The 24,562-nt window shown below is 32.6% G+C and overlaps 1 protein-coding gene across 1 annotated transcript; it reads left to right on the top strand.

The window, feature by feature from the left end:
• The first annotated feature begins 4,407 nt into the window (after positions 1–4,407).
• Positions 4,408–12,092, top strand: LOC118261925 (uncharacterized). The gene is made up of 4 exons (XM_035572969.2): positions 4,408–4,486; positions 8,691–8,856; positions 10,740–10,950; positions 11,797–12,092. Exons 2-4 carry the CDS (start codon positions 8,839–8,841, stop codon positions 11,991–11,993), a joined length of 426 nt encoding a protein of 141 aa, XP_035428862.1. The 5' UTR covers positions 4,408–4,486; positions 8,691–8,838; the 3' UTR covers positions 11,994–12,092.
• Positions 12,093–24,562: the final 12,470 nt, after the last annotated feature.

The raw sequence follows: 24,562 nt of genomic DNA, 5'->3' as shown, positions 1-24,562 counted from the left end.
GCATTTCTTCTCAGAGTAGTCCGATAGGAAATGCCGGCCTCATCTAGTTATTTAAGAGATTGACGTGTAAAAGAGTTACATTGTAATCTATTTGCAAAATAAATATAATTTATCATTTATGAAAATATTGGAAACTGGCTCCTTATCTAATGATTTTTGTTTTTCGTCTTATCCGATTCGGTAACAATTCTTATCGGAATTAATCTTACCGTGAAACTAAAACTATTTTCAAGAGATATTGACCTCAGGGATTGATAAAAAATAGTGATTAACTCATCGCTAGTAAGAATTATATAATTTTTTTATAACGTCACGCCTTTAATCCTCGATGGGGTAGGCAATGTCATCCAATGACTTCTCCCACCTTTTATGGGTCCCATGTAATAGGTGGTGAGCCTATTGTCATACTTTACTGACTAAAATGACCACAGAACATTTAAACCACCCCATTCCTACTCCTGCTTTTCGGGCCGGAGCCCCGGTACCCCGCTACTCCCGCTAGGCAGTCCGCAGTCCCTATGGGACTTAACCTCTTGTCTGCCGGTTTATGAGACACAATAGAAAACATTATGTCTTGCGTAGATCTACGTTCCCAGCATACTATGGGTTAAATTTCATTTCCTATAACCCCGGCCGGCACCTCGCTCATTTCTCGCCTAACTCTAAACGTTATTAGCGCGTTTACTATAAAAATAAATACTTAAAACAATGTAATATCTGAATCAAGTACCGTGTAATGACTTTGACATTACGCAACTCAACGTAATTACTGTTTCAGGTTAGTGACACAATTGTAGGGTAAAAAATATTTGGCAAATAGACCATTATAATGGGATTTTAGGTAGTAATGGGATTTCGTGAAACCGTGGTGCCACTCTTGTTAAGCCGGCCCATTCCTATTTAAAAAAACGTTGCTTTTAAAAAAAACCTTGCCCCTCTAGGATTTTCTCCTGTGTCGTGGGTGCGTTTACAAACATACAACTACACATACATATTAGTCTTGGAACAGCCCAGTCTTGGAACAACAATTAGTTGATTACACAAGAGTTGTTCCTTGTGGGAATCGAACCCGTGACCTACAAGTTGCACGCACCGTGCCAACCGGTAACCGTGCAATTTTCCCACGTCGTTTGATACTTCTGTTGTTTCCAATAGGATTTTTTCTTATTGAGAAAATGATGCGTTCCTATTACATACGATTTACAGATCATCACCTATTCCCTAATACATTACTGTTGACGCGCTGGCTAGGCAACCGGCTGCCGTGACACGGGGAGCGGGTTCGATTCCTGCACAGAGTAAATCTTTGTGTCAGCCACAAATTGTTGTATTGAGTCTGGGTGTGATGTGTAGTTGAAATTGTATGTTTGTAAACGCATCCACGACACAGAAGAAAATCCTGGTGTGGGGCAATGATTAAAAACAAAACATCAACGTTAAATATACGCACATATTATACATGTGGATTATGTATGTAAACTTGTATACAAAATCTTTCATTGTCCTTCATTCTTTCAGCCTTCATTAATTTATTCGACGAAAACACAGTCATTTGATATTACAAAAAAACACGTGACATATAACGTGACGTCACTAGTATACATTGTCACCTCAATTGTCAACATTTGATGCAATTTCATACAATTTTTGACAATGATTGTCGCAACTGTGTGATAGTGGGTCTAATGATGTTGTTCGTTAGTTCGGTTGCGAATTAGAGCCGTGTGAAGCTACATTATAAAGTGATAGAGCATTGTTTGTGTTGTTTCCACACTATATTGATATTACTTTTTATGTTGCATCATGTAGAACTTAATGGAATTTTGCGTAAAAGGATTTTTGGTACAATGACTTGCATTTTTTTGTGGGCCGCTCCAACACTTAAATTAAGGGTGTTTTTCCACCAAAGAACTATGACCTATGTGACCGATTCCACTGATATTAACTGTGCGAGGATGATGCACAGCTCTGTATGCGATGTATCGATAGTACGGAAGCCATCCATAGTACATATTCATAGCACGCATCCATAGCACGCATCTTTCCATATAAAACACGTAGCTTAACTGAGTCCGTTTCCACCAGTACTAAGCTATGGTGTACCAATGAATATGATTGGTGGAAGCCAAACGCATCCACAGCAACGTAGCATAGCACATCTCTGGTGGAAAAGCATCCTATGTCCTATGTCGTGATAACACCTCTTCAATGAATAAAGGGACTGTTAAGCAATAAAGAAGTGTTTCTTTTAACATGCATCATTTTTATTTGCATACCCTATGTCTCATAGAAGATAGAGAGTAAAACCTTTTACTAGTCACTGTGTGTGCTTAGATATATTGCACTGAATTATTCATTATCGTCATAATCATATAAGTCACAAAATATCAACTACTAAACATTTCAAACTGTCATCAATGATTTCCTAACTAGTTGGAAGCGACAAGCATCCAGCAGCTCGCTGCAATCTTTATTAGGTTGTCGGTCCACTTAATCGCATTTAACTTGTATTGTTCAGGAAATAACCGAGCATCATGTAACTCACAATTAGTGTGTCATATGTGACTGTATTCTAAGTGTACAACAGATCTTATAAGAGTGTTGTCTCCGCACAAGTAGGACTCACGGAAATGCACTCATATTATATACACGGTGTAACAAAAAGGGGGTATACATATCAAGTGCACGGTTTCTAGATAACATAACAAACGATACGGGAAGGGATTTTTAAACTCATGTTTTCATGGAACGAAGATATAATTTTATCCAATATTTTTCATGCGAATTAAAATTATGTAATTTTTTCTGTAAAATCTGATCAGATTTACAGAAGAAATGTTTCGTAATTATAGAATGACCCCTGTAGTGTTGTGACACGTTTGTATGATTTATAAAATCAAGAACCATGCGACACCAAGTATTTGGTACCAATTTTTTTTACCCGACCGTAGAGATTCTATTAAACCTGTATTCTTCAGTGCTTCTTGATGTATATAGGTTTTTTGTTACACGCTGTATACTACATATTATATGCTTTACAGCACTGCATGTAACTAATTGTGATCATTACCCGGTATTATTTCGTAACATTTTAAACTTTCACACCAATCTCTCATTAGTCGATATGGAGCGCGATATTGTTAAAGGAAAATAAACCGTATTGCTTTCCAATTAAGTTTATATAAGTTGTTAATTGGATAATGTGTTTTGTTTAACAAATAAATGAATGATTTCCTAGAATATTTTTTCTTTATTTGAAACTTTCGATAGGATACTTGTACCTACTAAACATTATTAGAAAAAACGTTATTCAATTTGCTTCTCGGTCTCGTTGGTCGAGTGCCATTACCCAGCAGGCTCACGGGTTCAATTCCCGAGACTGATTAGTCAATGGATTTTTTTATGAACTTTGAATGATAGATAATTTAAAAGAATGGTATATAAGCATGGGAAAGGCCTTGTCACATTATATCTTTTTAAATTAATTATTATTTCATCTAGTACTTGGTTAGACATAAAAAGTAGACATTAATTTCTTCTAAATATAATAAATCTTTTTGGGTTTCCAAAATAACAGTAGGTCTGCATTAGAATCTTACAAAAGGCTACAGCTACAAAGTACAATCGTGTTGTGAAACGTGGTCGTCAGGAAAGTATGTCAGTGTAGTACGATTTCCGATCAGACCCGTATAGGCTGGCATCACGATCCGCGGCCTAACAACTGATGGTGAAGTTTGGCGCAAGTTATAAGCGAATAGCTAAAAATATTTTAGGATATTTTTGTTGTAATGATTGTTATTTTCTACTGTATTTGCCCAATGTGTTTATTGTTAGCACTAAGTGCGAAAAAGGATCAGTTGAAAGCGATTTATTGTCCCTAAAATATTTGTTTTTAATAACAAGTCGATTTTTGTCCGCGTCCGTATAATATTATTTAGTACGAGTAACTTTATTTGGTTAAACAAAATGATACATGAACGGTAATTCATTTAAACAGGGCGCACGATCAATGGTTGACAAAATAATAAACCAAAAGACATAAATAATGTCAGATTTTTTAAAATTATTTGATTGAATTACAATTAGTTTTATATTTTACTTATAGCTTACCTTACCTATTGCTTTACTACTAGGTACTGCCTTTGGAGGCAAAATGTTTGATACTAAATATCTATATTTCTTTAATATCAAATTCTTAAAATGATTATCCTAACGCAGAATATGCCTATTTACCGACAACAGCAATCAGCTCATAACTTATACCACAAAACATGTTTATCTAAAAGCCGAGACTAATGTTGCTTGACCTCTTAGGTGTACGCAAAATCTTCAACAATCGATGCAATGTTTATTATTATAAAGCCTTTTTATTATATTTTAGAAACCACAACAACATTGAATCGTGAAGAACAAAATATGGAAAAGAATTAGACTATTATTGACAAAAAGTTGTAGAAATCTCGAAACGTTTTAGTTCATTGTCAAGGTGAAAATATTCAATTGTAGGTACACAAAAGTTGTATTAGATGCGCCCTTGATTTCATATTCTTTTGTAGTCATTGATAAAGATTCATATTGTAGATAAAAAGATACCTAAAGATTTTATTCGTCAGTTTATGATGACGTCTCTCAGCATAGAGTGAGGTGAGAGGGAGTGTCAGACTAAAAACCACCCCGTTCCTACTTCTGCTCTTCTTTACTAGGTAGTCCGGAGCTCTGGTATAATATTACAGCTAGACAGTCCGTTGCAGTATTACAACATTTCTAAGTTAAAATAGATTGTATTACTTTGAAGAGATCTTAATTCTTCCTAATATTATAATTGTCGAATGTATACTATGAGTATGTAAACTCTGTTACTCAGATCACGCTAAAATAGGCTGACACAGTTCGAATATCGAGATAGTCTAGAATAACTAATAACAATTTATCTCACGGGACTGCGAGCGAAGCCGCTTGGAATAGCTAATACCTAATAAGTTGTACAATGATATCGAAGTTTAGAAAAAAAAACTTCAAATGGATAATTTTTTGTTGTTTTGAAAAACATCTCTACACTTAGCCCTTGCTCATTATATTAATTATAATGATAATCAAAGATACTAGAAAGCCACCATGACAAAATTCTGTGCAACATTATTACAAACACCACATCCAGGTATTCAGCATATCTCAGGTTATTGTAAAAGAAATTATTTTGGTCGTGCTCTCATAAATATCGGTACTACACCTACTGGCAAGGAGTTCCTGCGATTGTGTTCATGCTTTGGTGAATATAATTTGATTGGAACTGTTACGACAACGCTTCCTTGCGAAGGAAAGTATGTTAAAATTGAATGGACCACGTAAGCTCGCTTTATTTGCGTTGTTTTAGCCTCAGACTGCGTGTCATGTGGATTCCATTTCTTTTAACCCTATGTTGTATGTTTGATGTCGTGGTGGCCCGGAGGCTCAAGACGCCCATTTCTCATGCAAGAGGGGCGAATTGAAATGTACTAACGGCAAGTACCAATGTGACTTTTTCCCAGTTATATGTACAATGTACATTCTGAGATTAATTAAACACCCACGACAAATGTTAAAGAAAACATCTTGAGGAAACCTGGACTTATAATTACTAATAATTATTTGAAATTGTCAACCCGCATTGTGCAAGAGACCTTTGTTCAGCAGTGGCCACTTGTAGGTTGTTGATGTGAGTCGTATTTTATATTAATTGATATTTATTTTGGAGTTCATTGTCATATTAATAAGTGATAAATACGGGAATTTTCAACCCAAGGTGTTAGATAGATGCTTCTTCAATGAATTACGGAGAATAAGTGAAGTCATCACGGTTGCTTTATAGTGCTAAAAAAAACAATTATTCCCTATCAGACTTCTTGATCACAAACTGCAATAAAGCACTTTGCAGTAATTAAAAATGGACTCAGTACATTAACTGCTATAATAATAATGCATTGTAGCAACAGTACATTAAGATATTTTGAAAATTAAGCGGTAAACTGACGTAATCATTTTGGCATTGAAAAATACAAAAACCTTTAAATTCTCTGGGACTTTCGTTGAATACCTTACTTATCCATTCACTGTCAAAAAATTAAAAATTGAACATTTTTCTCGCGACATAAATTATTTTATTAACTGAGATAACTTCGATTCCAGACTAAGTCAAAATAAAAACTATAATGAATACCTACCTAAATGCTATAAGACGCACCACTGTAAATCTGCAAAAAGCCATGCGAATGTATTGTTTACAATACATATTATGTAAACAATAGAACATACATATATACATAACCTCACGTCTGTCTCGCATGGCAGATAGGCAGAGGCAATGAAACGCCAATGGAGGGAGTGTCAGACTCTTACTGACTAATAAACCACCCTACCTTCTCCTGTTTGAGTCGGAGTCCCGGTAACCTTTTACGTTGTCCGCAGCTCCGGAATAGAGACGACCTTGCTGGGTAAATATTAAGTAGATATAATCAAAACTTTTAGCAACCTTTAAGATACATTGGTAGCGTAATTATTACAAATATAGTTTCCTTGCCAATTGCCTAAATGAAATGGATTTAGCAGTATAATTTAATACTTTAAAACACATTAGAACATATTATTCGCTAATGGTAACCGCTAAAGATAAACATACTTTGAATTGGAACTGTATTATAAGATTTTAATATTTTATTTCCAGATTTTTTACGATAATGATTTGATTTGACTGTTTACCAGTTTAGTCGGTAATACAAAAATTCTAATTACAAAAAATCTTGATGACTCTTGACATCGATGCTTGTACTAAAATAACGTTGCTTTAAAAAAGGGAACCGCCTTCAATTTTCTTTATCGCCTTCCATTTTTAACGCCATATTAACATCTAGACATAAGTAACCTGTGAACTCCTAAGTCTGAAAATTACGATGCTGAAAGCCGCATCAAAATCATTTTAGCCAAACGTCAAAAACATACAGATCAAACTGAGAACCTCATTTTAAAGTCGGTTGATAATACCTACTTTAAAATACTTTACCTACTATACTTCAACGATTTAAGTCCACTAACCCCGTTCCAGTAAATAGTTCAATCAATCCGAATTTAATGTTAACATTCCAATATTATAAAAACATCTAGTGATTGTAAAAACTCTTTCTTCTTTGCATAATTGTACCGGATTTAAGATTTAAACTATCATTTATTACTTGAAACGGTTAATCGATTCGAGTTTAGATTTTTTGCCGATTATATAATTTAGATTTGTTATAGTCTTACAGCATTTATACTAGTATTTCTGATTGATGTTAGGCATTTAGACAGGTCTATGTTGATATGCCTAGAATACGAAAGGTTGAATGGATAGGCAACCACGTCAAAACGACTGAAATATCCTATTTGTTTCAAATAATAAATAAGCTACTTGTTAGCTTGGCAATATAGTATTCAACTTTTAGATTACATCTACTTTTTACTATATATTTTTTTATTAATACGTTGCCCCACACTTGGATTTGCTCATGTGTCGCGAGTGCATTCACAAATAAACAATTTCACATACACATGATACAGAGCGTCGTTCCGCGCGGGAACCGAAGTCGGCACAGGTTGCGCGGAAGCCAGTTACCCAGCCACCGCGCCAATCGTACTGTCGTATTAATTATATTACGAGTCTCATATAACAGGGTGTGAGTCTTTTCCCATAGCAATCAATATCAAGAAAACAAATTAAACGGTCCTGGCAACCCGTCAGGTCTTCCGCGGACATTCAAACCACCTGCGTGTTTACAATCGTAACATTTTACGATTTTATTTAATAACATCGAGTTTGATAATCTGAGTACTATTAAATATTATACAACGTTACAACTGTTAGATAACCTCTTAGATAACTTTTATCAATTACAATTTGCATGAAAATAAATTGATTCAAACTATTATTTGTTTAAGAAGACATGTTTACATCGTTCATCAAATGGTCGCTACTGAGCAAGCTACACTACCTTCTAATCTGAAGACGTTGAGGTTTTCGGGTTCGTATTCTGGATTGTGAAAAAGGATTATTGAGAATTTAACGTAAAAAATACAAAAAGATAACAGAATATGGGATTGTGTTTAATGGTAATAATCAAATAGTAAATAGTATGTCATAACTAGAATTCCCTTTAACTTATTGCGTGACACTCTACGGGGAACGCGGGACGATACAAACACGCCCCGCTCTATTTTCCAACATGCAGTCCCATACTACAAAAATGTTGCCAATTGTCCACATTTTTCTGAACGCTTATAACTTATTTACCACTTTTCACCTATTCACTTATAATATCATTGGGCAGGACCGATTTGTTTTTTTCACAGTGCAGAATCACAGTATGACATCTCTTGTACTTGCTTCATGGTAATGACACAAAATACTAGTAATAAACCTTCCCTATGATTAACCAACATTACATTCAATATGTGTGCACTTCTGCTTTCTTTCAGAAACAAAAACGAGGTTCTCTGATTGACCTGTATGTATATATGTACATTTGTGCGCGATCGCCTGAACCGATTTTGATACAGTTTTCAGTATAGTATATTACAGACTTAGGAGAAGGTTTAAAGTATATCACCCGATTTAAACTTGTAAAGAAGGTTCCCTTTTTTTAAAAAGAAGGTTTATTTATCTACTTTTTTTTATGTCTTAGATGGCCAACACTAAACCGCTGTGCATTCAACCGTGAAACGGTTGATAGAAAGTGTTATAAATTCGTTTTCTTTCTTATAAGAAGCTGAATGACTTAGTGGACGCCATTGGTAGACAGTTCATTTACACTATAGTACAACAGTTTGGAAATGGAGACTCAAGTACTGGTGAGTTCGGTTTTTATTGTCTTATTTATATTTTTGTTCTAGTTTTAGTACTTAGGATTTGTTATTTGTTAGTGTCTTCTTCAGTAGGTTAAATGATAATGCAACTCAAATATTTTATTTAGATTTTTTTATTGTTAAAAGTCTTTTTTATTATAGTTATTGAAAATCCTAGTTAGTGTGATTAAAAATTTATTTTGAATATATATTTCAGAGTATCGATCATTTATCTCTATTTAAATATATAGGTATAACTCAAAAGTGAGAGGATAATTAACACGCTATACATTGTACGGCAGCCAGTTGCCCAGCCACCGCGCCAACCGTGTAGTCGATTAATAGTTATATTTGTCTAGCTACTTCCGCGCGGTTTCACCCGCTCTGCTCATAGCGTGATGTTTTATAGCCTATAGCCTTCCTCGAGAAATGCACTATCCAACACAAAAAAAACTTATTCAATTCGGAGTAGTAGTTCCGGGGATTAGCGCGTTCAGACAAACAAACAATCAAAGAAACAAATTCATCAGCTTTATAATATTACATATATTATATAGTATTAGTATAAATACAACAGTCACTAAGCGTCACAAGCCAAGCAACAAATCTTAACACACACATTGCACGCTAAGATTTATAACTACAAAATTAATTCTCTCTAATCTAATTATCATAAATTTCATAAGTCACGTGTTTGCAATTAATCAAGTTATGAGTAATTAAACACCTACCGGCCTTATACATTAAGATTGTGCAATTACATTGTAATTGCTCGTGCATACATTAATTGTAACATGTTGACACTAGTTCTAGTGCTCGGTGACATGTTTATGTAATTTACTGTCACTGTTTTTATTGCTTAAAGGGGAAAAAATATTATTATTATTATTTTCAAGTAACATGACTCAAAATTTTAGTAACAATATGACTTATGTTTCACAAGTACTTAAGTATTTATGGTTTAATTGGAATTAATGTTTTGACGTTGACTACCGGCTTCATCCTGCGATTTTGCCTGCGTTCCGCGTTTTAAAAGTGTCCTTTCACCCAAGTCGGTTCATACCCTGTCTATATACCAAATTTCGTCAAAATCCGTTCAGTAGTTTCAGCATGATTGACGGACAAACAAACTTTCACATTTATAATATTAGTGTGGTGTTAGTAAGATATTATCACATGATACTAAAAATAGTTCCAAGTATAATGCTCTGGGCAACCCGGGAATTGCAACTATGACTTCTTGTTAAGCAGTCACCCTTGTTACCACTAAATCAACGAGGTTCTTGATTATCTAATTAATTTGCTTACGTTTACATTAATTGTAGCACGTCGACACTACTAATCATCTGTACAAAAGTAATATCAACTTTATCTTTTTGCAATAAAGTCCAAAATCAATTGAACAAGAAATATAATTTGGTATATTTTGTCGTGCTGGTGTCTGTTTCTCCTTAATTATGTTAATTAATAATACTGTCCGCCTATTAATACAACCATTAGTGATTAAACTTTGTCCTACATTTGCTTGGTTTTGTCCGTTTCAACAGTCAACAGTCACATGGTTGTATTGAAATAGTTATTTCCTATGTTATGTTGAAATCTGTTTACTTATACGCAAAACTTATATAAAATGTGTTTACTTTAGAGTAGAATAATTAAATCGAAAGTTATCTTAATCGATAGCTGCCTAATAATAATAATGTGTTACAGCCAAACTTCGTTAATGGAATCAATCGCACTATATTTTTTTTTTTGTCATAAAATTTAGATTCAATAAAAGCCGTATTTAGACCTTATTTAGAACTTTATTTTGGTTCCAAATAATTATTTAATTTTTTAATCTAAATAAAATAATCGTTTTAGTAACCAATTATTTATTTTCATTCCAGTTGATCCTATCCTGCATGGTCCTAGCGACTGCAGCATGGTCGAGGCCTTTCTACCCAGTACCCCAAGGACCAATGAGGTTCACGAGGTTCGCCCCACCACCACCGCCGCCTGCGCATCTACGGCTGCATGCCCTGCACCATCACCATCATACTCCGCTTCATCTGCAGCCACAAGCCCAACCCCATTTGCAACCACAACATAATGCACCTGGTAAGTTTTGGTTCTACATTTCCATTTTGTTATTAAATAATTTTGCATGATTGCCGTAATGTGCACCTCTGCCTATCCCTTCGGGGATAAAAAGTGTGACGTTGCATTAATATTAATTCCTTAAAGAAAAGGCTGCCTCGTTGGTCGAGTGGTCGCCAGTGCGACTGCCGGACAAGAGGTCTCGGGTTCAATTCCCGGGTCTGGCAAAGTATTACTGCAATTTTTCGATATTTCGTAAATTTCTCAGTGGTAGCACGGCGTCTGAAATTGTACCTGGTATATTGCAATAGGCTCACCCTCTATTACATGGGACTTATAATACAAATGGTGAAAAGTGGGTGTGCATTGTTTAGCGGCACTACGTGTCGTAATGTACACCTCTATCTTCCCCTTCGGGGACAAACCTGACTGTTTGTCATTGTATCAAATTACATTTCACTCGAAACAATCAGTTCACCAAATTAGGTATGAAAGCGTAGCTAAATAAGTCACTTTCACGTTAATTACAAAGATTTAAATTCAATATAATCAATGCTAAAGTTTATTTACATAGAGTACAATCTAGATAATAATGCACAAACTCATTACAAAAATGCAAAAACCGAGTAACGTAAACAAATGCCTATAATTTTTATTTTATTTTATTTTAAAGAGCGAGAGTTTGTTGTTATATTTTATGTTTTGATTTATTTTATAAGATTTAATTTTGATTTAATGTAATTTTAAAAACATGTAAAAACATTGTGTCTATAACACAATTACACTACCAAATCGTCTTGTTGTTGAATTATGAATAAATCTCTGAAAATCGACACAATTTAACACAATCAATTTTCACCTTTACAGGGGAATCAGCAGATCTAGAAGACGCGAAACGGCAGCGTCCAAAACGTGGTCACCATGACTACGACCACGATCATGACCATGACCACAAAGGCACCAGTGGGGTCACAGGCCCAGTGCACACATTCGTCAAAACGGACAAGAATGCCAACTACAAGTGGGGAGTAAGGCATCACGTGGGGGACAAATACGCCTCCTAGACCCCAAATCATCCCTCCAAAACTATTGTTACATTATTTATTTAATAATACTCTTAGATTTAATTGTTGTGTTACTTAATTAGATTTATTTTACTCTAATCTTTGTTTTATTGGTCCTACGTGAGTGGATTTAAATTCTGATGCAATTGTCGTATAAAATGCGTCGCGAGTAAAATCTGTTGGGCGTAGAATTCGAAATTTTAGTTATCTAGGTAATTGCATAGATTCTTGATCTAGTTTTTTTTTCGAAATAACAAATAGGCATACACTTTAAGGTAAGCGTTCACAGGCCCGCATCGTACGCATCGCACGCATTGTACGCATTCCGTATGACGTCATCAGCACGCATCACATGTAAGCATTGCTGCTGATGCGGTGCGTACGATGCGGATCAGTAGACGCAGTTGTATGAGTTTCTATACAAGACAAACTAAAATCCGTTGCGTGCGATGCGTACGATACGGGCCTGTGGACGCGTACCTTTAGCGTCAATCTTGTATCATTACTCCAATTACAGGGTGTTCGTATGGCACTTGTTCAGTTCTCAGAATGTGCATGTGGCATGGCAAATCTTTCACATTACGCGTTCTCATATAATCGAGTTGTAAGTTGGACTTATTCGCTCTACTGGTCGAGTCGACCACGCCCTGTGCGTCGCGTGTTGCAACACCATGTGTGTATGTGCTAACGTGACCTGTCACTGATACTGGGATGATATAATTGAAACTGTATCATGGTTTTAAGTCATTTTTTATAAAAGGATTTTGAAAATCTTAACTGGGATGATGAATACTAAATAACCAAATCCAAAAAGTTAAATGGCTGTGTTAATTACCAACAAAAAAAAATGAATTAAACAAACAGACTTTAAGATTTAAATTACTGTAAAAAACTAAAACATACAAAAACCATGGAACTTTCTTACCCTAACCGCCATACTCAGAGTCATTTAATGGTTACTTAACCCAGTCCTTAGCAATTGCTTTCGGAACAAAATCGTTACTAAGAAATTGTTTAAGTATATCTTTGAGTACGGCAGCTACACTGCACTGCCTATAATTTAAGCTAATTATAAAGAAAGAAACTTAATTAACACGGAACGGAGCAAAGTTAAAACAAATAAAAAATAATAATGAGGAAAGGTCAGATTGCTTTCGATAGGGTAAATATGTGGTCAATATTACTCCATTTCGAATGAGAAAGTTGGAAAACCAACGGAACTGTTGCCCAAACTGACCTGAACAGATTTAAATGATCATTTAAAGTACTATATGATGCAATATCGACATTTTATGTCTCTGCTGATACTTCAAAATTGTCATTAACCGCTCGGATTTCCGACCGACCAATTAGGGCGTTTTAAATTTATCGTTTGAACTGCTAATGATTGCACGAAATTCGGTATTTTATTTAATTAAAAGGTTAATGGGATTGAGAGTTTAAGAAATTTTCTTAGGTATTTGTGTTATGTGTAATGTGTGTTTGGTTGACTATAAAGCCGATTAATGGTTACGAAAGAAATGGCTTCTTTGAAAAGCATACGTAATTAGCAGCTATGTACTTTAATTTTAAATTCAAAGTCAAAACGTTTATTGCAACTAAGTGAAAATAATTATGATGGTCACAAAATTATTATAGTGCTTAAAGACCTAGCCGCGTTTTACAGACATTACAAACATTTTAGATAAATACATACATTATTATTAACATTTCCAACATAAATTTTATTCAGTACTAGCTTTTGCCCGCGACTTCGTTCGCGTGGAATAGTGACTTCCGGCAAATTTTTGGTTTTAACCACATAGTTCCCGATCTCGCGGGATCTCTTCAAAAATGAGATGTGGAAGATATTCCAGGGAACTCTTCAAAAATCAACATAATGAGCTCTGCGTTTGATTTTAATAGATGTATACTCACTTAGGGCATTGAAAAAATTGTTTAAAAACGGACTTTAACTAAAGAAATATTATAATCTTTCCGAACTTAAGATGAAAACTAACTTAAAAGTAAAGAAAGCTACGAATTACGAATTAATAACAATTAAAAAAGAAATTATATTAGAACCTATCCTTTATGCTATAATAACCAAGCTTAAACTAAATAATTTAAAAGAAACGACTTAAATCTAATCTAATTAATTTATAAATTAGACTTACAATTTTATTAAAAAAACTAACTACAGTAACTACTAATAAATCGATATCAAACTAAACCTACGTTAAAAAGTTTAAACCAGAAAACCAGGAAAACCCAACAAATAAACTTATTAATTGACAAATACAACGAAACCAATTTAGAATATACGAAACAGCAGGACCACTACAGACAAATAATCATACGACTGATAATATAATACACATTTTCTACAATAGTACCGAAGCGCTCGGCCGATACCCAACCAAATAATTGTAACAAAACCATAGCGCAATCTATTTCGCTCCCAACGCCATCTATCGAGGATAAAGACAACTTGGATTATTTATTTATACTCCGTTCGGGCATTTTCTTTGTACTAAAAGTTTAATTATATTGATATAATTTTTTTCATACCTTTTTACTATTTGTTAACTTTTTTCGATGAATTAAAACAATAACATGAACCGAAGTCGTGTAACGATCGACATAGAATTATCTATACTCCGTTAGAGCGTTTTCTTTGTACTAAAAGTTGTATTATGTTATATTTTTCATTGCTTTTTACTATTTTGTAAAAACAAATTTCCAATGAATTAAAACAATAACATGAACTGAACAATTGTAATTACACCATTGCGCGATCAACGCCATCTATCTACGAAGTATAGGAACAGCCCGACATTGTTCAATTCCGTACTATAAGTACGAAATTGAACAATAGATGGCGCTGTATGTCCGGAATAAATTTATTTTTTATTTTATTTTTATTTTATTTTTATTTTATTTTTATTTTATTTTTATTTTATTTTTATTTTATTTTTATTTTATTTTTATTTTATTTTTATTTTATTTTTATTTTATTTTTATTTTATTTTTATTTTATTTTTATTTTATTTTTATTTTATTTTTATTTTATTTTTATTTTATTTTTATTTTATTTTTATTTTATTTTTATTTTATTTTTATTTTATTTTTATTTTATTTTTATTTTATTTTTATTTTATTTTTATTTTATTTTTATTTTATTTTATTTTTATTTTATTTTTATTTTATTTTTATTTTATTTTTATTTTATTTTCATTTTATTTTTATTTTATTTTTATTTTATTTTTATTTTATTTTTATTTTATTTTTATTTTATTTTTATTTTATTTTTATTTTATTTTTATTTTATTTTTATTTTATTTTTATTTTATTTTTATTTTATTTTTATTTTATTTTTATTTTATTTTATTTTTATTTTTATTTTTATTTTTATTTTTATTTTTATTTTTATTTTTATTTTTATTTTTATTTTTATTTTTATTTTATTTTTATTTTATTTTTTGATTTTTGAAATAAAAATATATCTATGTCCTTTCTAAGGTTCTAAACTATCTGTACCAAATTTCAACCAAATCCGTCAAATAGTTGCGGAGATTAATGGTATAAGCATAGAATGTTCGACGTGATTCTTTAATTTGACATAACTTTTTTATTTATGAACCGATTGTCATGAAACAAACACTAAATGTAAATTTAAGCATCCCACAATATATTCGTGAAAACCGCATCCAACTCGGATCAGCCGTTTCTGAGATTAGCGCGCACAGACGAACAGACAAACAGACAAACAGACAAACAGACAAACAGACAAACAGACAAAAAAAAAGTTAATTACATTTTTGGGTTCGACATCGACATAACAATAACCCCTGCTATTTTTTTTATTTTTATTTTCAATGTACAGACAGCACTTTTCTACGATTTTATTATATGTATAGATTTATTTTATTTTTATTTTATTTTTATTTATTTTTTATTTTATTTTTATTTTATTTTTATTTATTTTTTATTTTATTTTTATTTTTATTTTATTTTTATTTTATTTTTATTTTATTTTTATTTTATTTTTATTTTATTTTTATTTTATTTTTATTTTATTTTTATTTTATTTTTATTTTATTTTTATTTTTATTTTATTTTTATTTTATTTTTATTTTATTTTTATTTTATTTTCATTTTATTTTTATTTTATTTTTATTTTATTTTTATTTTATTTTTATTTTATTTTTATTTTATTTTTATTTTATTTTATTTTTATTTTTATTTTTATTTTTATTTTTATTTTTATTTTATTTTTAATTTATTTTTATTTTATTTTTTGATTTTTGAAATAAAAATATATCTATGTCCTTTCTAAGGTTCTAAACTATCTGTACCAAATTTCAACCAAATCCGTCAAATAGTTGCGGAGATTAATGGTATAAGCATAGAATGTTCGACGTGATTCTTTAATTTGACATAACTTTTTTATTTATGAACCGATTGTCATGAAACAAACACTAAATGTAAATTTAAGCATCCCACAATATATTCGTGAAAACCGCATCCAACTCGGATCAGCCGTTTCTGAGATTAGCGCGCACAGACGAACAGACAAACAGACAAACAGACAAACAGACAAACAGACAAAAAAAAGTTAATTACATTTTTGGGTTCGACATCGACATAACAATAACCCCTGCTATTTTTTTTATTTTTATTTTCAATGTACAGACAGCACTTTTCTACGATTTTATTATATGTATAGATGTTGTCCTGTCTGCTAAATGTGATGTATACTACGAATAGTATAATTGTGAAAGTTTGTGAGTATGAATGTTTGTTGTTCTTTCACGCAAAAACTACAGAAGGGGTCAAGATGAAATTTGGAATAGGGATAGATTATGATCTGGAATAATACATAGGCTACTTTTTATCCCACGGGTATGTCGGCAAATCCGCTGGCAAAAGTTAGTATATAAATTATTGAATAGTATACGATAGCTACTGTCTCTATGCTGCTACTGATTCAGTCTTTATTTTCTAACCCACATACCAAATATCTTGCCTGATTGTACGTACTGTATTCAGGACATGTAACAACAAATCTATCGACAGTTTATTTCGTGATTGACCTTGTTCTAATCAATAGTATAGCTGTGACATATCATGCGAGTTGACTAGTAGTTCAGTAAGTAGGTTTAATGAGCACACGTGCAACGCTAATTTAATCGCATATTGGTACTTAGATAACAAAGTAAACTCAACGACTTAAAATAATAAGTGGTCATGTTTTTTATAGACTGTCAAAGATTACGAATATACGTATTTACGAAAAATTTTTATGGTATAAGTCGATAAACGAGCAGACGAATCACCTGATGGTAAGCAATCGCCGCCGCCCATGGATACCCAAAACACCAGAGGCGTTACAAGTGCATTGCCGGTCTTTTGGGGGCTAAGAATTTAAGGGTTGTTGGCGAATCTGCGATTGGGAAATTTGGGAACAGGGGTAATTGGACCTCACTCACACAACGCAAGCATTGTTTCAAGTCGGTTTTCTGTGAGGCCGTGGTATAACTCCAGTGGAGCCGGCGCATACGTGTCGAAGCATGTTTCCCCCACAATTAAAAAGTATCATTCTTTAGGTATATTCATTATTTCAGAATGCAGCAAACAGCATGCAAGTTACAATTTCTGTAACAAACACGCAACGCCACCACATAGAGTCCACAGAAAATTATACATCGAAACAATATAATTAAAAAAAAAGGTTGAATACCTACATTTCTTTCATCAATTCGTATGAATTAACGCGACGGTACAAACACTTCATACTTTCACTGTTCCAGTGTTGCCATTACGTATAATTACGCACAGATAATTAATTCCTCGTATATTGTCACTATGGTCGCGGTTTCTTGCTTTTGTTTGTTCGCTCTGTTGGTTTGAAGTTTCAATGTTAAGGACAACGTTCGTAACTATAATCCATAATGCCACGGATTTAATAGGAGTTACCACCCATTATAACAGATAATTTTAGGACGTCTTATATATGAGTACCGTAAAACATGGCAACTTTACCATATTTTGGAACAAAAATCGAAATATATTTTTAACCATAAGACGCATAGAAACCAAAACTATATATTTAGAATTGTAGTCTATCTGGCTCACTTTACCGTAATCGTCATTATATACAAACGCTTACTTTAGCCGTAGTAAAGAAAAAACAACATGGGTAAAGATACCAAATTTTTGGCAACTTTACCTACGCGCCGTATTCATCGTGTATTGCATATTAAAGAGTTGTTGAGGTACAGAGGGCTTCATCTAGGACCTCTTCGTATTATAATGCAAACAATATGAGGAAATCTATAAAGATAACGGCTACACAGACAGTCGGGAAAGTTGCCACGGGTTTCATCGTAATTTACATACAAATAATTTGTTACGCTCGGGGTTGTCAAAAAATGAGAATTATTTTTATGACATGTATATTTAAAAAAAAATATAAACCTTAAACCTAAAGTAAAAAAAAGCATAAATATCTGACATAAATATTGTTCCCTTTTAAACTAAATTAAGTTCTAAAATTTTAAGTATTTATGTTTAAAATTGTAAAAAAAGGCTACAAAATAATGTTTAATCTTTTGACTTTTTAATTTTTTGACTTCACTATCTCCATAGCTAATTTTAACATTACTTTCGTATACTTTTTATATTGTCTAACTCCGAGTTATCTGCGGTTTTGTTTCATGTGAGCCATTTTGGCTCTAAAACAAAAGGTATTATTAAATACATTATAACTTATCATCCAGGATATTCACTATTATGCTGGGAAATTTAGGTATTTGAAAATGGTTACATACACACAAACAAGAAAAAAACATTTATTGCCAACCCTAACTGTAGGTAAAGTTGCCACAAAGCAGGCCGTGGCAACTTTACCTAACCTGTGTCAACATTACCGAAGCGATTATTTATCAATAAATTAAAGAAAAAGCAATTGCTGACATTACAACAGTAATCCCAACTATATTATACATTCAAGATCAAAATTTCACTCACCTGTGACATATAATTAAGGCTCTGTGAGCACAATTTAGGAACTACTAACTTTTAGCACATTTTCACGCACTACACTGTGACGGCCATTACTGGCATAATAGCAGTCTTGCGTCTACGCAAAATATAGTAAATATTTCCTTTTAATGTCTAAAAAATACTACTATTACAAAACAGAATTCTAGTGGGTAGATTTTTAGATAAATGAGTTTATACTGAATACCTATAGTATGGTAAAGTTGCCAAGGGTCTGGTAAAGTTGCCATAGTTTACCGGTAGCTCGTTAGCAATATAGTTCCGAAACATACACAGCAAGTTGTTTCAGTATTAGGAAATTTCCAGTAGCTGAATGTAGACTGAAATGGCATAGCAACAGGTACGAAACTGGTATGACACTTAATATGTAGGGTAGACTGGGTACGGTTGAAACAAAGGACGGTTGAAACAAAACGAATATCTTGCAAACCGTTGGTGGTGCGGCTAAGGGTCCAAGGGGAGAACGAAGCGGACGATAGGTCTAAACACGAATCTTAGTGTTGCGTCACTCTCCGCGCGCTTTGGCTGTTTCTAGGGGACCCTATTGTGTTTTGATAACCAAAACTAAGTATTTTTGCTTGGAGATTTTTCCAATTATTGTCGTTTTTATTCATGTGACAGCATTGAGGGTGCGTTGTTGTTTGAAATGAAGCTCGCGGAATATGATATTGTGACTAGTTTTTGTGTATCATTATTGTTACAATGACTAATAACTGAATTTTACCTAAAGTAGGAGTTGGGGACGGTTGAAACATTTTTTTTGGGTACGGTTGAAACAGTGTACTTATTATTTTTTTCTTGTTTTTACACCAAATAATATTTTTTAATGTGGACGTGTGAAGAGTGATCTGATTGATCTTTAAATTTGGCTTATCCTTATTGGACTAATGAAAGCCAAAAATTGTTTTCTTTCAAACTTTTTTTTAATATTATTGTTTAGTTTGCTATGTTTAAAAAACAAACAGTTGATTTTGGTTTAATTTACGTAAATTTTATATCAATGTTAAGTAATTTGTAGTTACTTAGTTTTTTGATGATTGATTATATATATTTTAAATAGTGTGCTTTAAAACATTAAAGGCTGATTAAAAATATCGTTTCAAGTATATAAATATTGAAGACTGATTACTAATGTCAAAGAGTTACTTAATTATTCTTAGATTTAAAATAAACAATTAATAAAACGTGTTGTAATATTATATTTTGTATTATTTGCATGTGTTTCAACTGACCCCATTCACTGTTTCAACCGCCCCTGGTATGGGGACGGTTGCAACAAATCCGATTTATTTTTTAATTTGATCTACTTTTAAAAATAACACACCTGGGACTAAAAACATATTGCCTATTAGTAGACAGAAACATGCTCTTTTATTTAACATATCTTCTTCATCGCTCGGGTTATAAAAAGCAGAACTATGGACGTTATAAGTGAAACTGTTTCAACCGTACCCAGTCTACCCTACAATTCTACAGAACCAAAAAATTATTTTAAGGCATTTGAAAAACCCGTATAATAATATTTTACCTGAGCCACTCATCAAAAAATAAGGCATTCCAACTAATTACCTTACTCAATATATTAGGTAGTACTTAAAATATATACTAATCAAAAACCAACGCCTACCTTTACAACGTGAGTGTATCTAAGTCCGTTCTAAATTAGGTTATTACTTACAACTTATAAGTCTCATAACAGCAACTCGTATGTTCCGCAACGCGACCGGTTATCAGTTACATTATGACAAAAACTCGGTCATGTACTGTGAAACCTACTTGATACAAATGTAGGTAGATAATGATTTTGCTCCAAAATGTAGGCTTATTTTATCTGTGACTGTGAATAAACTGAAAGACTAAAAGTACGCAGTTAATAATGCTGGTCATCATTATATCATTAATCTCTTCATTTAATCCAAAATAGATATTAATTTCAATGTTTTACCGACACTAATGCTTAAAAAGTTTTCTCAGATATTGCTAGTATAAAAGACATCAACGCGTTAGCGTATGATTTGAAATATTATTATCAATTTTATACGTGACTTTGATGTAAAGTTGTCTTAATAAAAAGTTCTATAAATTGTATGAAGAGAAATAATGTAGCGAGCATGTTCTTGAAGGTGGTTCAAGACTTCTTTCAACTGCTTTGACTAAGCGAATGTCATGCTTTTACATATTTTTTAATAATTTGCCACATTTTTATAATCACCAATTGTCATATTTCTTTGAACATAATCATAATAATCCATTCTAACTTCAGGTTAACTTAATTGAATTCGTAATTTTCAACTTTTACATAATTGAAGCAAGTCTAATAGAAAATAATATTACATTCACTCACGAGACATTGCTAACTTTCAGTTACCTAAAATTAATTTATTGTCGAAGCCTTATTTACAATAATTGGTTACACTTTCTATATTATGACGTTATGTTTGTTTGTTGCGACAGCTTTTGAGCTTTTCTTATACACAGTATAATTAGGAAAGGCAGAGTTTGACGTGTTAATGAAGATTTACAAAGAAATTGTAGCTAGACAATTTGAAACCTGTTAGACTAATTGATATTACAGTAAATATGACGATATATCTAAGTTAAGTTCCTTGAAATAATAGATATGAACCAACATCCGTAGATAAACACATATTTGCCACATAGACTGCTGAACATAACCTTCTTAGATTATTGAGAATCCACTTTTTTAATGGGAGAAAATCATCCAATGACTTCTTCCGCCTTGAGCGAGGCGAGAGGGAGTATCAGACTCTTACTGACTAAAAAGCACCCCGTTCCTACTCCTGCTTTTTGAGCTCCGGTAAACCCGCTAGGTAGTTCGCAGCTTCGGATCTTGAGAATCCACTTACATCCAACTTACTATCTGACTTTCATATGATAAAGAACCACGAATCTTTGCAAAACACAGCATCTTTTAGAGAAAAACGTGCTTCGAATAGTTACACGTGCGTTTTGTCATAGCATAACATAATATATGTAGTATACAACTGACATTACTGCATATATACTTTCCATACGCTAACGAGACGCATTACGAGCGCGATGGTCTACTAAGATAGGCAAATATAATGTACATTAGCTATTATATTATAAGACATTATAATATTATCGTGGAGATACGATTTGGTGATTATTCTTTTGTGTAGAAAGATTTATCTTAGCTTGCCTATATGTTTTAAAATGAATATGTATTGATCATAACCAAAATTTCGTGAGGACTTTTTTGGCAAGAAGAATTAAGAGATCAATTCAACGAGTTTGTTATTTTTTTATGGGAACTATCGATATTTTTTTAAGGCTTCATGGACAAAATATGTACATTGGTGGGCTTAATGCCATGGGCAATTTCTTCCAGACAAACCTATGAGTAATGCAGAGACAAAATGATAGTGGATGCATAAAACAAGCAAATTCAAGTAAATATCGATATCGTTGTATCCAAATGATTAAAAGAGAAAGAGAGAAAGCAATTATTTCATCTACTTTTTTAAAAAGGTATATCGCAAACTTTCATACCAAATTGTTGTTTTTAGTTTAGATGTAAAAAAGTTATAACCAAAATACTAAAATAAATATTAACACAGTTAAATCTTACACCGGATGCACTCCATTACTTTACATTGACAGTCAATCTAGACTAATAAATAAAATAAGAGTGTCTGTTTGTAATATTGATATAATCACTTTTTAATTTGAATATACATACGATACTTACATAATATACCTAAATAATATATTTTAAAAAATTTACTGTCTGTTTGTTTAGTCCGGCTTATCACTGAAACGGCTGAACCAATTTTGACGGGACTTTTATTGGCAGGTAGCTTATATACTAAGGAGTAACTTAAGCTACTTTTATTAGTCACAAAGTCCGTAATACACGCGAGCAAAACTGGGGGCTCAGTTAGTATGCAATAAATTCACACATACTTATAGCCTTAAGCGATATTACACAGTAGTCCATATCGCCATATCAGTATATCTGTATCAGTCTATGTTACAAGATTATTAACTCGTATCGGCTAACTTACGTAATGTGAAAAAATGCTGAACTCTCTCGTTGACCAAGTGGTTACAAGAACGACCGGCATATGGGAGGTTATGGGTTCAATATTGGAAGATAATATGGTATTTACGCCTTCTTACTTAGAATAGAGCCTAATGTTATAAAATAATTTCAAAATATTAACTAAAGTAAATTAGTATTATGTCGTGGTGGCCGGAGGTTTAAGACGCCTGCTTCTTATGCATGAGAGTGCGGGTTCGAAACCTATCAACGGCAAATACCAGGCAATAAGGTTTTTTTAGGTAATATGTACTTTTTAAGATTATTTAGACACCACTGACAAACTTTGAAGTAAAACATTGTCCACACGATGTTTTACTTCAAAGTATAATTTGAAAATCACGAACCCGCATTGAGCAAGCGTAGTAATTAATATTTTAAAATAATCTACAAGACGGACATTAAAACAAAAATTTGCCATTAACCCTATTGAATGAATATTGGAAGTTTACTGCCTACACTCTGTCCTTAGATCAGACACGACATATGTCACACACATTTCTATTACATATATATCTAGAGATAAAATAAAACTAAAGTCAAAGTGAACGCATTTGCAGTGTTGAGCAATAACTGATATTTTGTACATGAGAGTGCATTGACATTAACATCGGTGCAAGGCCACGCGCCTAATACAATGCACTATTACAGACCTATTCAACTCTTATATTATCTGTAACTAGCGCACCGCCTGCGGGTTTACTTGATATTTTTTATAAGGTACCAGCAGACGTAATATCTGATGGTAAGCTATCGGCGCCGCCCATACATATCCATAACACTAGAGGAATTACAAGTGAATTACCAATCTTTTGGAGGACAGGATTAAGCCTTCGGTAATAATCTCACTCACATGGGAACTTCAAAAGTTTAAGTAAGGCCCTCCATATATTTTTAAGTCGGGTAATATATCTAAACTAAGTAAGTCATGGCTTTCGGTAATCTCACTCACATAGGAACCGCCTTCAAAAGTTTAAGTGAGAACCTCAACTTTTTTAAATCGGGTAATATATCTAAACTAAGTAAGTCTGAAAAATATTGTATTGAACCGCATTAAAATCAGTGCAGCCAAACGTGAGATAATCGCGCACATAACGTGAAACATATAGATATTCATATAGGTCAAACAAAGAACCTCCTTTTTTAAAGTCAGTTAAAAATATGGGAGTCTATTAGAACAAACAAACAAACAATCAAATATTTCTTCTATATATTATATTAATATCTGCAATACATAGTTATTTTATTCAAGAACATTATTTTTAGTTGTAACTACATTGTTCTGAAGCGTGAGTGGACGATAATGAGAGGTCAGAAAGTAGTTCGAGCTAAAAAGGTACTTAGATTTCGGAATTAAGTAATAAAAATTATACGATCTTTCAAGTACGTCTATATTTTATTTTCAAATACTTTTAATGGGTGAAGGAATACAAAGATCTTA

The sequence above is a fragment of the Spodoptera frugiperda genome, chromosome 20 (assembly GCF_023101765.2).
Source record: "Spodoptera frugiperda isolate SF20-4 chromosome 20, AGI-APGP_CSIRO_Sfru_2.0, whole genome shotgun sequence".
NCBI classification, from domain to species: domain Eukaryota; kingdom Metazoa; phylum Arthropoda; class Insecta; order Lepidoptera; family Noctuidae; genus Spodoptera; species Spodoptera frugiperda.
This window is presented reverse-complemented; position numbering and strand designations above follow the sequence as displayed.